Source organism: Pristis pectinata, chromosome 38 (genome assembly GCF_009764475.1).
Source record: "Pristis pectinata isolate sPriPec2 chromosome 38, sPriPec2.1.pri, whole genome shotgun sequence".
NCBI classification, from domain to species: Eukaryota; Metazoa; Chordata; class Chondrichthyes; order Rhinopristiformes; family Pristidae; genus Pristis; species Pristis pectinata.
The window spans coordinates 575,034-589,674 of NC_067441.1; the positions used below are offsets into that span (position 1 = coordinate 575,034).

The 14,641-nt window shown below is 51.3% G+C and overlaps 1 protein-coding gene across 2 annotated transcripts in view; it reads right to left on the reverse strand.

Moving 5' to 3' along the window:
• The window catches only part of LOC127586968 (neurexin-2-like), a 760,879-nt gene that overhangs the window by 451,151 nt on the left and 295,087 nt on the right, over positions 1 to 14,641 (reverse strand). For both annotated transcript variants that reach the window (XM_052045024.1, XM_052045023.1), the window contains one exon: positions 14,308 to 14,498. In XM_052045024.1, coding sequence (XP_051900984.1) covers positions 14,308 to 14,498 — 191 coding nt within the window. The remainder of the gene's footprint in view (positions 1 to 14,307; positions 14,499 to 14,641) is intronic.

The following is a 14,641-nucleotide window of genomic DNA, read 5'->3' on the forward strand; positions in this document are numbered from 1 at the left end:
TCGGGGTGCTGAGTACAAAAGTTGGGAAGTCATGTATAAAACTTTGGTTAAACTGGTAATTTGGTTTATTATTGTCACATGTACCAAGGTACAGCAAAAAACTTGTCTTGCATACCGTTCCTGCAGATCAATTCATTACAACAGTGCATTGAGGTAGTACAGGGGAAAACAATGCAGAATGCAGAATAAAAGTGTTACAGTTACAGAGAAAGAGCAGTGCAGGTAGACAATAAGGTGCAAGGCCATAATGAGGTTGATTGTAGGTAATGAGGTAGAGTCCATCTTATCGTGCTAGGGAACCATTCAATAGTCTTATAACAGTGGGATGGAAGCTGTCCTTGAGCCCAGTGGTACGTGCTTTCAGGCTTTTGTATCTTCTGCCCGATGGGAGGGGGGAGAAGAGAGGGTTAGAACACATTTGAAGTATTGTGTGCAGTTCTGGTCGCCCCATTACAGGAAGGGTGTGGAGGCTTTGGAGAGGGTGCAGAGGAGGTTTACCAGGATGCTGCCTGGATTAGAGGGCATGAGCTGTAAGGAGAGGTTGGACAAACTTGGGTTGTTTTCTCTGGAGCAGCGGAGGCTGAGGGGAGACCTGATAGAGGTTTATAAGGTTAGGAGAGGCATAAAGAGTCAAAATCTTTTCCCCAGGATGGAATTGTCAAATAGTAGAGGGCACAGGTTTAAGGTGAAAGGGGGAAAGTTTGAAGGAGATGTGTGGGGCAAGTTTTTTTTACACAGAGAGTGGTGGGTGCCCGGAACAGGTTGCCAGAGGTGGGGGTGGAGGCAGATACGATAGAGGGGTTTAAGAGGCTGTTAGACAGACACATAAAGATGCAGGGAATGGAGGGAGATGGACCATGTGCAGGCAGAAGGCATCATGTTCAGTACAGACATTGTGGGCCGAAGGGCCTGTTCCTGAGCAGTACTGTTCTGTGTCCCATGGTTTATGTCCTCCGTTCTCTGTTCTACATTCCAACCCTGTATCCCTCTCCGCAGATGCTGCCTGACCTCCTGGCGATTTCCAGCACTTTCTATTTTCATTGGTGGTGAAACGGTACAATCGGGACCTCGTCGCACTGCTGACTGTGGGAGCTTGCTGTGCGTGCACTGACTGCCATAGCTCCTACCTGGCCGTAGATGGGTGTGTGAGCGCCCCAGTGCTGTGAAGGGTGCAAAATAAATGCAGATCTGCCTTTCTGTCAGGACTCCCAATCCGTTTGGTGGGATCTTCACCTTCCATCCCCGTGCCCAGGCAGTTAAAACAGCTGCAGAGTTAATTGCTTTTGCAGGACCGTAGAGCACACATTCACATGTGCTGGGTACAGATGAGACTCATAAACAGAGCAGATTGATCATCAGTGTGTGTGCACGGCTATGTTCCCTGTTCACTGGAGCTGAAGACCGCTAACTGTCTCGGGGAGAATAAAATTGTCCCATTTATCAAAGGTGGCTCCATTAAACAGGAGTGACGTCCGGCCTGAATCGATGCCTCAGAGAGGACAGGTGCTCACCAACATTCCTGGGGGAGGGAGGGAGGGAGGGAGCAGGTTATTGGAGACAATGAGGTGGTTTTAGTTTTTGTAGAAGGCTGTCAAAGGAATTCATTACTGAGGCAGAGAACCTGTTGTAAACTGAAAGTAAGTCAGGAAGCATTGACAAAACAAGGGGAATGTAGACGTGTGGAGATCTGCACACAGTCCCAACACCCCTCCACATCTCTGTCACCCCCTCCGGCCCCTACACCCCTCCCTGTCTCTGTAACTCCCTCTTGCCCCTACACCCCTCCCTGTCTCTGTAACCCCCTCCGGCCCCTACACCCCTCCCCGTCTATGTAACCCCCTCCGGCCCCTACACCCCTCCCCGTCTCTGTAAGCCCCTCCGGCCCCTACACCCCTCCCCGTCTCTGTAACCCTCTCTGGGCCCTGGTCTGGTGCTGGAAAGTGACCATTACTGGACCCTGGGACATGGTGGGGTTGAGAGTGACAGGTGGTACCTCTGACAATGTGGTATTCCCAGGGTGGTGTGTGTGGGTGTGCGTGCGCCTATGTGTGGGTGTGCACACGCGCGTGAGTGTGTGTGGGTATGTGTGCGCGTGTGGGTGTGTGCATGTGCGCGGGGGTGTGTGCGTGTGGCACCTCGGGCTGTGGCTCTGTGGGCCGTGTTCTTGTCTCCGAGTCAGAATGCCATGTGTTCAAACCCTCAAACCCCCTGCTGCCACAGAACTGCCCCCTCACCCGGTACCAAACCTTCCTATGGGAGTTGACTAAATCTGGGCTCCCACATCGGCAGATCCCATGGGACCTTTGGAAACACCAGAGGAGTCAACGTTCAGCCCTCAAACCACCTCAGCTCCTTGTGGGATCCTGCTGTGCACAAATCACCAGCCCTTCCTCCATTGCCTGTGCAGAGTCTGACCTCGTGCCGGGGATGACGAGCTGCCAGGTACCAATCGTACTCGGCTACAGGGTCGATCCTGAGAGATTCCGGTGCTCGGCACAGAATGGAATCCGTAGGTTGGAGCAGTAGGGGGAGGAGAGATGGTACAGCCCTCTGATACTGTGGCAGTTACTGAGAGATGGCCACCACAATTACACAGAAGCATCATTAACAATCGTCTTCGCAATAAGTTAATGGCTGGAAAGGCAAGGACATTAGCCGCCTCTCTCACCACAGGTGAGTGAGCAGAGATCGATCCGTTAACAGGAATATTGGCTCCTAACTGCCTCCTGTAATCTCCTGTGTTCCAGCAACACTCTGGTCACAGAGAGCGGGACTCTCTGCTCCTCTCTGGGGACCCCTGAACCCTCCTCCAGCCCCTTCTCCCCTGCAGGTCTGAGTTAATGAGGCATCCAGGTGGGTCCATCACCACTATTGTTCTCCACAGTGGACAGGTCCATCACTTTGGAACCACTAGCAGGGGGCAGCGAGCTTCATCAAACCATTGTTGGAACAATCGCTGGTGATCTGGGTCACCTGGCCTCCAATGTGGATCTGGGTCACCAGCCTAAGCACCAACTTGTCAACTGCCCCACCTCCTCGCAACTGGGGATACTTAGGGAGGATGCAGATCCCTGTATCCCAAAGCTGGGGAGATCCCTCAAAGGAGCTAGTTACGAGACCAGGGGCTGGTCATTTAAAGCTGAGGTGTGCAGGAACTTCTCGCAGTGAATATCTGGAATTCTCTGCCCCCAAGGGTGGTGGATTACTGGGGGGATTTAAAGAGGGAAACAGATGTCTGAGAGACCAGGGGATTGAGGGCGATAGGGAATGGGCACAGGAGAGGAGGTGAGATCTGGGGCACATCAGCCATGATCACACTGAATGGTGGGGTAGGCTGGAGGGGCCAAGTGGTTGACCTGATACTATTTTCTTGAGTTCTTGAGTTGAGCCTGGGGGCTAAAGGCATGGCCGTCAACAATGAAGATCGAGAGGCTGGAATTGGAGGAGAACAGGGATTTTGGAAGGTTGTGGAAGAAAGTATCCTGACTGGTTGCATCACGGTCTGGGATGGCAATTCGAATGCGCAGGAACATAAGAAGCTGCAGAGAGTAGTGGACCCAGCTGCAAGACATCACGGGTACATCCCTCCCCACCATCGGGAGTACCTACAGGAGGTGCTGCCTCAAGAAGGCAATATTCGTCACCAAAGATCCCCACCATCCGGGCCGTGCCATCGTCTCACAGCTCCCATCGGGCAGGAGGTACAGAAGCCTGAAGTCCCACACCACCAGGTTCAGGAACCCAAAATCAGAATCAAGTTTATTATCACTGACTGATATATGTCATGAAATTTGTTGATTTGCGGCAGCAGTACAGTGCAAAGACGTAAAATTACTATAAATTATAAAAAGAAATAGTGCAAAAAAAAGAAAAATGAGGTAGTGTTCATGGGTTCATGGACCGTTCAGAAATCTGATGGCGGAGGGGAAGAAGCTGTTCCTGAATCGTTGAGTGTGGGTCTTCAGGCTCCTGTACCTCCTCCCCGATGGTAGTAACGAGAAGACGGCATGTCCCAGGTGGTGATGGACGCTGCCTTCTTGAGGCACCCCCTCTTGAAGATGTCCCCGATGGTGGGGAGGGTTGTGCCCGTGATGGAGCTGGCTGAGTCTACAACCCTCTGCGGCCTCCTGCGATCCTGTGCATTGGAGACTCCATACCAGGCGGTGATGCAACCAGTCAGAATGCTCTCCACTGTACATCTGTAGAAATTTGTAATAGTCTTTGGTGACGTACCAAATCTCCTCAAACTCCTAACAAAGTAGAGCCGCTGGCCTGCCTTCTTCATGATTGCATCACTATGTTGGGCCCAGGGCAGATCATCTGAGATGTTGACGCCCAGGAACTTGAAGCTGCAACTTCAACTTTCCTTCAAACATTTGGTTCTTGAACCAACCGGCACAACCCGAATCACTACCTCAGTACAGCAACACTGACCACTGCTCTACAATGGACTTGGGTTTTTTTTGTTCTAATTATGTTCTTTCTTGAAAAAATTGTGTTTAATTTATGCTTAATAAATGTTTTTCCAGCGAATGCTGCTTATCTGATGCTATGTACCTGTGATTTTGCTGTAAGTAAGTTTTTCATTGCACCTGTGCACACACAGACTTGTGCATCTGACAGTAAACTCCACTTTGACTTTGACTTTGGGGCTGAGATAAGGGGAGGGGAGTGAGTCCAGGAAGGGTTCAGAGACAAGACTCAGTTCTTGCGGAAGGGTTAGTTGTTCTGTTGGGGCCACATCACTTGGTGCACATTGTTACCAGGACGGGAATTCAATAGGACCACGTGTGAGCTGCAAAGAATTGGACATCCACGTATGAAGATCGAGATGAAAGGCCCTGTGACCATCCGTGTCGCCCATCAGAAGATGGTGGAAATGTGGCATCCTCACACCCTTGCCCTTTGAGAGCGGGTCAGCAGAATGACTGCCAGTTATCTCCATAGCAACCACTCACCTCCCGGCCTCTGGCCTCCCCTGAGGCCCGTGTACTGACTCACCCCAGCTCCCAAGTGACTCCCTGGTCTCCATCCTCAGTTGTGACTGAGTCGGTTGATCCTGGCAGAACCCTGCGGCTCACCAACACTTTTCAGGACATCCCACAGAGCTGTGACACCCAGTGAGGGACTTCCCAAGGGATTGTAGGGATCGGGGCAGCCAATCTGTGCACAGCAAGCTCCCGCCAACAGCGACGTACTAGTGCCTCGAGCTCACAGTGCTGTTGTTAGAGGAATGATCACTGATTGGTGGGGAGAACCCCCTGTTGGTCCAAAATAGGAGACCTTTTATACAAACCTGCCAGGGAGACGGGGCTTAGGAATAAAGTTTCAGCAGAAACAGAGCCTCTCCCACCCTGCAATCCCTCAGCATTGTGGTGGAAGGCCAACAGAAATATTTCTATCCAAGTTCCTGGGCTTGGGCTTGAACTTGCAACCTGCAGACCCAGAGGCAAGGGAGAAACACATCTGGCACAGTTGAATCAAAGGGGTCCATACATAACACCAGCACTGGGAGCGAGCGAAGGGGACTTGCTCACTGCTTCTTAACAACTTCAAGGAAATCAATTGGACATTGAGACACCCAGTTCCAAGATGTAATGAAGATCCATTAATCCTACGATATGTTGGCTTTGGTACTGCACATTCCCTGTAACCGTAACACTACATTCTGCACTCTGTTTTCCTTTGTACCACCTCGATGCCCAAAATGATCCATCTGGGTGGCAGGCAGACAAAAGTTTTTCACTGTATCTCGGTACACGTGACAAAAATAAACCAATTCCAATTTGCGAATGGCACCCGGTTTCCCGATCGAAAATCCAAGATTAACATAAAAATGAAGAAGCAGAAAAGAGTCATCGTCAGCCAACACTCACAGGGCACCTGGAAAGTGAATAGTTTCACGTTCCTTGGCTCCATCCATGCCCTGGGACTGCCTGGACTGAAACTCCAAGCTCCCGAAGCATTGTGTCAGCGATATCCCAGGACTGCATCGTCAATCTGAGGCTGATTCTGAGCCACATCAGAAGATACTGGGGTAGGAGACCAAAGGCTGGTCACTGGAGAGGTGTTAAGGAGGAGGGAGAGGTAAAGCAGTTGTAGGAGGGAGCTCTGGAGCTCGGGACCCAGGCAGCACGTCCGACAATGTTGGAGTGACGGGAATTGGGGGAATGATCGAGGTGGGATTGGAGGAGCGCGGAGATCTTCGAAGGTTGTTGGGCTGAAAGAGATGACAGGGATCTCGAGGGGAGAGCTGAGAGGGTTATAGGATTGCAGAGTGTCACCATGGTGATAGGATGGGGCGAGTTTACGCACATTGAATGTGCAAAAGGAAATGTGAAAGAGATGACAGAAGTCAGTATGGGTCACAGACATTCATTTTCCAGGATCTGGGAGTCGTTGGACAGGCCCAGCATTTACCCCTGTCCCTGACTGCTCTGTGAGAAGGAGGGGGTGAGCCGCCCCCTTGAACCACTGTAGTCCGTGTAGGGAAGGGGCTCCCACTGTGCTGTTGGGGAGGGAGCTCCAGGGTTCAGCCCAGTGACGGTGAAGGAACGGTGAGATATTTCCCAGTCAGCGTGGGGTGTGATTGGGAGGGGAACCTGCAGGTGGTGGTGTTCTCCTGCACCCGCTGCCCTTGTCCTGGGTGGGAGAGGTGATGGGTTTGGGAGGTGCTGTTGGAGTAGCCTGGGAGAGTAACCACAGAGAAAATTGAAAGGACAACTCTTGTTCTTGTGGCAATTAGTGGCCCTTAGGGGTTGCTGGTCTGTGTGCTAAGGGAGGGTAGTCAGGTACACCATGTAGTCACCAGGTAGTCAAGTACACCAGGTAGTCACCAGGTAGCCATGAGGGAGTCACCAGGTACAACATGTAGTCGCCAGGTAGTCTGGTACAGCAGGTAGTCACCAGTTAACCAGGTACACCATGTAGTTACCAGGTAGCCAGGTACACGAGGTGGTCACTAGGTAGTAACCAGGTAACCAGGTACTCACCCTGACCACACTAACCAGTTAGACCAAGCGCACTGCTGGACCAGGGACTACAGCAGAGGGAGCCTCAGCACATTAACCGAGCTGGCAGGGCAGACGGAGAGAAAGTCTTCCCACTGGTCAGGGAGTCTGGGACCAGGGGGCAGAGCTGAGAATTAGAAGCTGGGTTCCAGGAGTGACGTTGGGAAACACTTGTCCGTGCAGAGGGTGGGAGGGAATTGGGACTGTCTCCCAGAGACGGCCATCGATGTCGGATGTTCTGGTCACTGTCAACCTTGGATGGAGGAGTTGGGGGAATGCTGGGTGAATGTGAGAGGGCACAGGGCAGCTCCGATCTCACTGGCCTTGCAGGCCGGATGGCCGATGGGAAACGTGGGGCAGCATCTACTCCAGAGTTTGCAGAAGGGTTGGGTCAACAAGCTGCCCATACCTGGGACCAGTCCACCACTGACACTGTTGTACTCTGAGGGTGTTTGGTGTGTGTTGATCGAGCTGAGCACACGGCGTCAACAAACAAGGCAGGGAAGAACAAAGTAATCAATTCATCCTGAAATGCAAGCCCCTAAATCACTGCTCCCTGCAGCAGGACTCTCTCGGAAAAGAAATGCAATCAAACCACTCAAACACCTTCAGCTCTGCACTTCAAAGGTCGGCCTGCCTCCTGCCTCCTTTGTTGGGGGAAAAAAAATCGCACAGCTAAATGAGCTCGAAAGTACTCTGGTTGTGTCTCTGCAACACCTCCCCGTCTTCTGTTCATTTCCCCGCTCCTGGATGGAGTGACCTCGCCACTAATCAGCCCAGCTGGTGAAGATTCCCGCTGGGTTTATAGAACACGGAACAGTACAGCACAGGAACAGGCCCTTCGGCCCACCATGTCTGTGCTGACCACGATGCCGAATTAAACTAAATCCCTTCTGCCTGCACATGGTCCACATCCCTCCATTCCCTGCACATTCACCTGTCTGCCTAACAGCCTCTTAAACCCCTCTATCATATCTGCCTCCACCTCCACCCCTTGCAGCCCGCTCCAGACACCCATCACTCTCTGTGTAAAAAACTTGCCCCACAATCTCCTGTAAACTTTCCCCCTCTCAACTTAAATGCATGTCCTCTGGTACTTAACATCTCTACCGTGGGCAAAAGACTCTCACTGTCTATCTGTGCCTCTCGTAATCTTATAAACCTCTATCAGGTCGCCCCTCGGCCTCCGCTGCTACAGAGAAAACAACCCAAGTTTGTCCAACCTTTCCTTATAGCTCATGCCCTCTAATCCAGGCAGCATCCTGGTGAACCTCTTCTGCACCCTCTCCAAAGCCTCAACATCAATATCAGTCCCAGACCAGCCGTCAGTTGTGGCAGGGCTTACATGCTATAACGGGCTACAAAATGAAGTAGGGCAGCATTGCCAACAACAGTGCATCCCTTCCCAATGAGCTTAACACATTCTATGCACGTTTTGAATAGAAGGGGATTGGTTAGTCACCACCCACCCTGACAGCCTTCAATGCACCTGAACCCGTGGTCACCGCCGAGGACGTAAGATCAGTCTTCTGGGGAGTGAACCCATGGAAAGCATCTGGCCTGGATGGTGTCCCTGGCCATGTTCTCAGATCTTGTGCTGATCAGCTGGCGGGGGTATTTGCAGACATATTTAACCTCTCCCTGCTTCAATATGAGGTTCCCACCTGTTTTAAGAAGACCACTATCATCCCGTACCCAAGAAAAACAAGGTAATATGCCTCATTTACTACCGACTGGTGGCTCTGACATCCACCATCATGAAGTGCTTCGAGATGCTGGTCATCTCCCTGGCCATATACTCATCTCTGGAGCATCTGGACAGTAAAGACACCTATGTTAAACTATTGTTTATTGACTACAGCTCCGCCTTCAATACTATAATTCCAAGAAAACTCATCACCAAACTCAGAGACCTGGGACTCAACACCTCCCTCTGTAACTGGATCCTTGACTTTCTGACCAACAGACCGCAATCAGTGAGGATAGGCAGCAGCATCTCCAGCACAATTATTCTCAACACTGGTGCCCCACAAGGCTGCGTCCTCAGCCCTCTACTCTACTCCCTATATACTCATGACTGCGTGGCCAGATTCCGCTCTAACTCCATCTACAAGTTTGCAGATGATACCACCGTAGTGGGCCGTATCTCAAACAGCAATGAGTCGGAGTACAGGAAGGAGAAAGAGAGACTAGTTGCGTGGTGTCATGACAACAGCCTTTCCCTCAATGTCAACAAAACAAAAGAGCTGGTCGTTGACTTCAGGAAAGGGGTCAGTGTACATGCACCTGTCTACATCAATGGTACTGAGGTCGAGAGGGTTGAGAACTTCAAGTTCCTGGGAATGAATAGCCTGTTCTGGTTCAACCACATAGATGCCACAGCCAAGAAAGCTCACCAGCGCCTTTACTTCCTCAGGAGGCTAAAGAAATTCGACATGTCCCCTTTGACCCTCACCAATTTTTATCGACGCACCTCAGAAAGCATCCTATCTGGATGCATCACAGCTTGGTGTGGCAACTGATCTGCCCAAAACGGCAAGAAATTGCAGAGAGTTGTGGACACAGCTCAGCACGTCACGGAAACCAGCCTTCCCTCAATGGACTCCATCTATACTTCTCACCGTCTCGGTAAAGCAGCCAACATAATCAAAGACCCCACCCACCCGGACATTCTCTCTTCTCCCTCCTCCCATCGGGCAGGAGATACAAGAGCCTGAAAGTACATACCACCGGGCTCAAGGACAGCTTCTATCCCGCTGTTATAAGACTCGTTCCCCAGTACAATAAGATGGACTCTTGACCTCACAACCTACCTTGTTATGACCTTACACCTTATTGTCTGCCTGCACTGCACTCTCTCTGTAGCTGTGACACTTTATTCTGCGTCCTGTTGTTGTTTTCCCTTGTACTACCTCGATGCACTGATGTGATGAAATGATCTGTATGGATGGCATGTTTTTCACTGTACCTCGGTACACACAACAATAATAAACTAATTTAAGTTTAATTTAAGACACCCTTCCTGTAACAGGGCGACCAGACTGCAGACAATACTCCAAGAGCAGCCCATCCGAAGTCGTATAAAGCCACAAGGCAGAGGTACTGTTCTGTCCGCGGGGAGGTCACCCAAACACACAAGGCAGTGGGTTGGTTGTTTCATACCCCCATGGGATCTGGGCATCACCGGCCAGGCCCAGCATTTACCGCCCGTTCCTGACTGCCTCGTGAGGAGGAGGGGGTGAGCCACCCCCTCGAACCACTGCAGTCCGTGTGTGGAAGGGGCTCCCACGGTGCTGTTGGGGAGGGAGCTCCAGGGTTTAGACCCAGTGACGGTGAAGGAACGGCGAGATATTTCCCAGTCAGGATCATCGAGCACAGAACAGAGAACCAGGGCCTTTGGCCCACCATGTCCATGCCGACCCTTTCCCCATCTACACTAATCCCAGTTGCCTTGTCTATTTAAGTGTCTCTTAAATGCAGTGACTGTACCTGCTTCCACCCTTCCCACCCCCCTCCCACCCCCCCACCCCGGCAGCTCATTCCAGGTATCACCCACTCTCTGTGTAAAACAACTTACCCCTCAGATCCCCTTTTAAAATTCCTTCCTCTCACCTTAAACCCACACCCTCTTGTTTTGAGACCCTTTCCATGGGGAAAAGATTTTGACTGTATCTATGCCTAATCTTATACACCTCTGTCAGCTCTCCCCTCAGCCTCCTTCGCTCTAGGGAGAGCAGTCCCAGCCTGTCGGAGCTCTCCCCATAACTGAAGTCCTCCAATCCAGGCACCATCCTGGTGAACCTCCTCTGCACCCTCCCCAGTGCACCCACACCCTTCCTGCATTGAGGTGACCAGAACTGCACGCAGTGCTCCGTGTGCGGCCTGACCGGTGTTTTGTAAAGCTGCAACATAACGTCCCAACCCTTATACTCCACACCCTGACCTTTGAAGGCAAACTTGCCGCACACCTTCTCCACCGCACTATGTTCCTGTGTGGCCACTTTCAGGGAACTATGGACTTGGACTCCTCAGTCTCTCTGTTCATCAACAGTCCACAGAGCCCGACCAGTCACTGTATATATCCTACCCCACTTCCCAAAATACATCACCTCACACCTGTCAGGATTACATTCCATCTGCCGATGCTCCGTCTGACTTTCCCACTGCCCAATATCCAGCTGTAGCCTGAGACGACCTTCCTCATGTCCACAGCACCACCAACGTACGTGTCATCTGCAAACGTACTGATCACTCCTCCTACATTCACATCCAAGTCATTAATGTGCATCTCAAACATGGACTCTGACCTCACAATCTACTGTGTTGTGACCTTGCACCTTATTGCACTGCACTTTCTCTGTAGCTGTGACACTTTACTCTGTATTATTATTGTTTTTACCTGTACTACATCAATGCACCCTGTACTAACTCAATGTAACTGCACTGTGTAATGAATTGACCTGTACGATCAGTATGCAAGACAAGTTTTTCACTGTACCTCGGTACAAGTGACAATAATAAACCAATACCAAGACCAAAGGACTCCCGCACCAATCCCTGCGGAACACCGCTGGTCACAGGCTTCCAATCAGAGGAACAACCTCCCACCACACCCTCTGCCTCCTGTAACCAAGCCAATTTTGGATCCTATGAGCTGGCTCACTTTGGATCCCAGGTGCCTTTTCCTTCTGGACCAGCCCATCGTGCAGGACCTTGTCAAATGCCTTATTAAAGTCTATATAGACAATGTCCCCCAGAAATCTTCTTAGTTGTTACCTCCTCAAAAAACTCAATCAAATGAGTGAGGCAGGATTTTCCCTCCACAAATTCACACTGACTAACCCTGACCAGTCCTACCTTTCAAATGTACATAAATCCCACCCCTCAGCATTTTGCCTTCATTAGTCAAGGCACTGAGTTCAAGAGTCGGGAAGTTACATTGCAGCTTTATCAAACTCTGGTTAGGCTGCATCTAGAGTATTGCACTCAGTTCTGGTCGCCCTGTTACAGGAAGGATGTGGAGGCTTTGGAGAGGGTGCAGAAGAGGTTCACCTGGATTAGAGGGCATCTGAGGAGAGGTTGGACAAACTTGGGTTGTTTTCTCTGGAGTTGTAGAGGCTGAAGGGAGACCTGATACAGGTTTATATGGACAACTGGTATCTTTATTCCAGGGTCAGAAAGTCTAATACTCGAGGACATGCATTTAAGGTGAGAGGGGGAAAGTTTAAAGGAGATGTGTGGGGCAGGTTTTTTTTACACACAGAGCGGTGGGTGCCTGGAACGGGCTGCCAGGGGTGGGGGTGGAGGCAGATACGATAGAGGGGTTTAAGAGACTCTCAGATAGACACATGAATGTGCAGGGAATGGAGGGGTAGGGACAGCGTGTAGGCAGAAGAGATTAGCTTAGTTGGGCATTTGATTGCTAATTTAATTAGTGGGGCACAACATGGTGGGCCGAAGGGCCTGTTCCTGTGCTGGACTGTTCTATGTTCTGTCTTCTATTTTCCCCAAGTTTCCCCCACCACTGACATCAGACTGTGATTACCTGGTCCACATTTCCCTCTAGTGCTGAGCTACAGTATTGCAGCCACTTCCGTCTGGCCATTTCATAACACTGGAGGCCATTTGGCCCACCAGGTCCATACTGGCTTCCAACGGAGCTATCCGGTCAGTTCTATTCCCCCCTCTCCCGATTTCCCTGTGGCCCTGCAACTTATTGTCTCTCCCCCTCACGTTCCCACCAACTCCCCCCAAATTCTCTCACTCTCTCTCTCTCTCTCTCTCTCTCTCCACCTCCCCATTAAAACCCATCTGCTATTCACCTTAACTCCTCCCTTTGGGGTTGAGTTCTGCATTCCCCTCTCTTCTCTGGAGAAAGTTTCTCCCAAAGTCCCGAACAAGTAGTTTGACCAAATACTCCTTGAGTATTGTGTGCAGTTCTGGTTGCCCAGCTATAGGAAGGATGTGATTAAGCAGGAAAGGTGCAGAACAGATTCATGAGGATGTTGCCGGGACCGGAGGGCTTGAGTTATAAGGAGATGCTGGATAGACAGATTGTTTTCCTTGGAGCAAAGGAGGCTGAGGGGTGACTGCATTGTAACAGCACTGTGTAATGAATTGGTCTGTATGATCGGTATGCAAGACACGTTTTTCACTGTACCTTGGCACAAGTGACAATAATAAACCAATACCAATACCTTATAGAGGTTTATAAAATCATGAGGGGCATCGATAAGGTGGACGGTCACACTCTTTTCCCCAGGGTAGGGGAGTCCAAAACTAGAGGGCACAGGTTTAAAGTGAGAGGGGAAAGGTTTAAAGGGGACTTGAGGGGCAACTTTTTCACCCAGAGGGTGGTGGGTATGTGGAACGAGCTGCCAGAGGAAATGGTTGAGGCAGGTACATTAACAACATTTAAAAGACACTTGGACAGGTACATGGATAGGAACGGTTTAGAGGGATATGGGCCAAACACGGACAAGTGGGACTGGCTTGATTAGACATTTTGGTCAACATGGACCAGTTGGGCCGAAGATCCTGTTTCTGTGCTGTATGACTCTATGACTCCGTTGATCCATGACTGTCTGAGAGAGGGGTGCCTTCAGAAGGGAGAAGGGGAGATGCTTCCTCAGGGTGTCCAGGAGAGGGGCAAGTGTGGGTTCCTTGTGTGGACCCCCCTTGTGTTCCCCGTCCTCCTCCCCCCACAGGGAAACCGGCAGCAAGTGAACCACTGATACGCGCAGAGAGTACAGTCAGACAGAGGGAAAGGTTCACGAATGTCTTCAGAGCCTTGAAGAAATCCCACCGACCCCTGGGGATCTCTGTCCCACCACCGCTCACCGTGGAGAAGGAACATTGGGGATGGGATTAAGAACCTGGAGCCCGTGCACCGAGAGCTCACAGAGACCCTGAGTAAGCGGCGGAAGGAGCGCACCCCCTCACACACTGCCCACACACCTCGTCAGACACCTCCTGCCCCGTCTGTGGTTCCCACATCGGTCTCATCAGGCACCTCAGGACTGGAGGGGAGGGTCACCCTCGACCCCCACGGACTGCAGAGACCTTGGACCATTCAGTGACCACCTTAACTCCGAGACCCCCAGACCCAACCACAATCTGAAGAGGTCAGCAGCCCCAACCTGGGGCAGATCTCCTCAACACATCCATGTCCAACCGTCTCAGCACCAAGCAGCCATCAAGCCCACGCGCTCCCTGGACCCTCCACCGACCGTGACACCGGCTCTTCCCCCCACCCCTCACCCTCAGAAACGAAGGCCCCTCCCCAGCTCATTCCTACCTTTCAGGTCGAGGTTGCGGGCTCCGTTGGAATGCTGGGTGACGGTTCGGGAGTCGATCTTCAGGGTGTGGATATTATTGGAGTCTCGGGACACCATCACGTTGTGCCACTGGTTGTCATTGACGGGCTTGTCAGAGTTGCCCTTCATCAGGGAGGGTCCGTTGCCCAGATCGAACACATAGTGTAGGTACCTGTTCACAAGGCACCAGGTTAGGCCATGTTCTACCTCCACACTACACCCAGTGCTCCCTGCCCCCCCACCCAACCTCCATCTTTGACCAACATCTGTGACAGCAGAGGGGAACTCACCGGGAAAGATTCAACCCAACTTCAG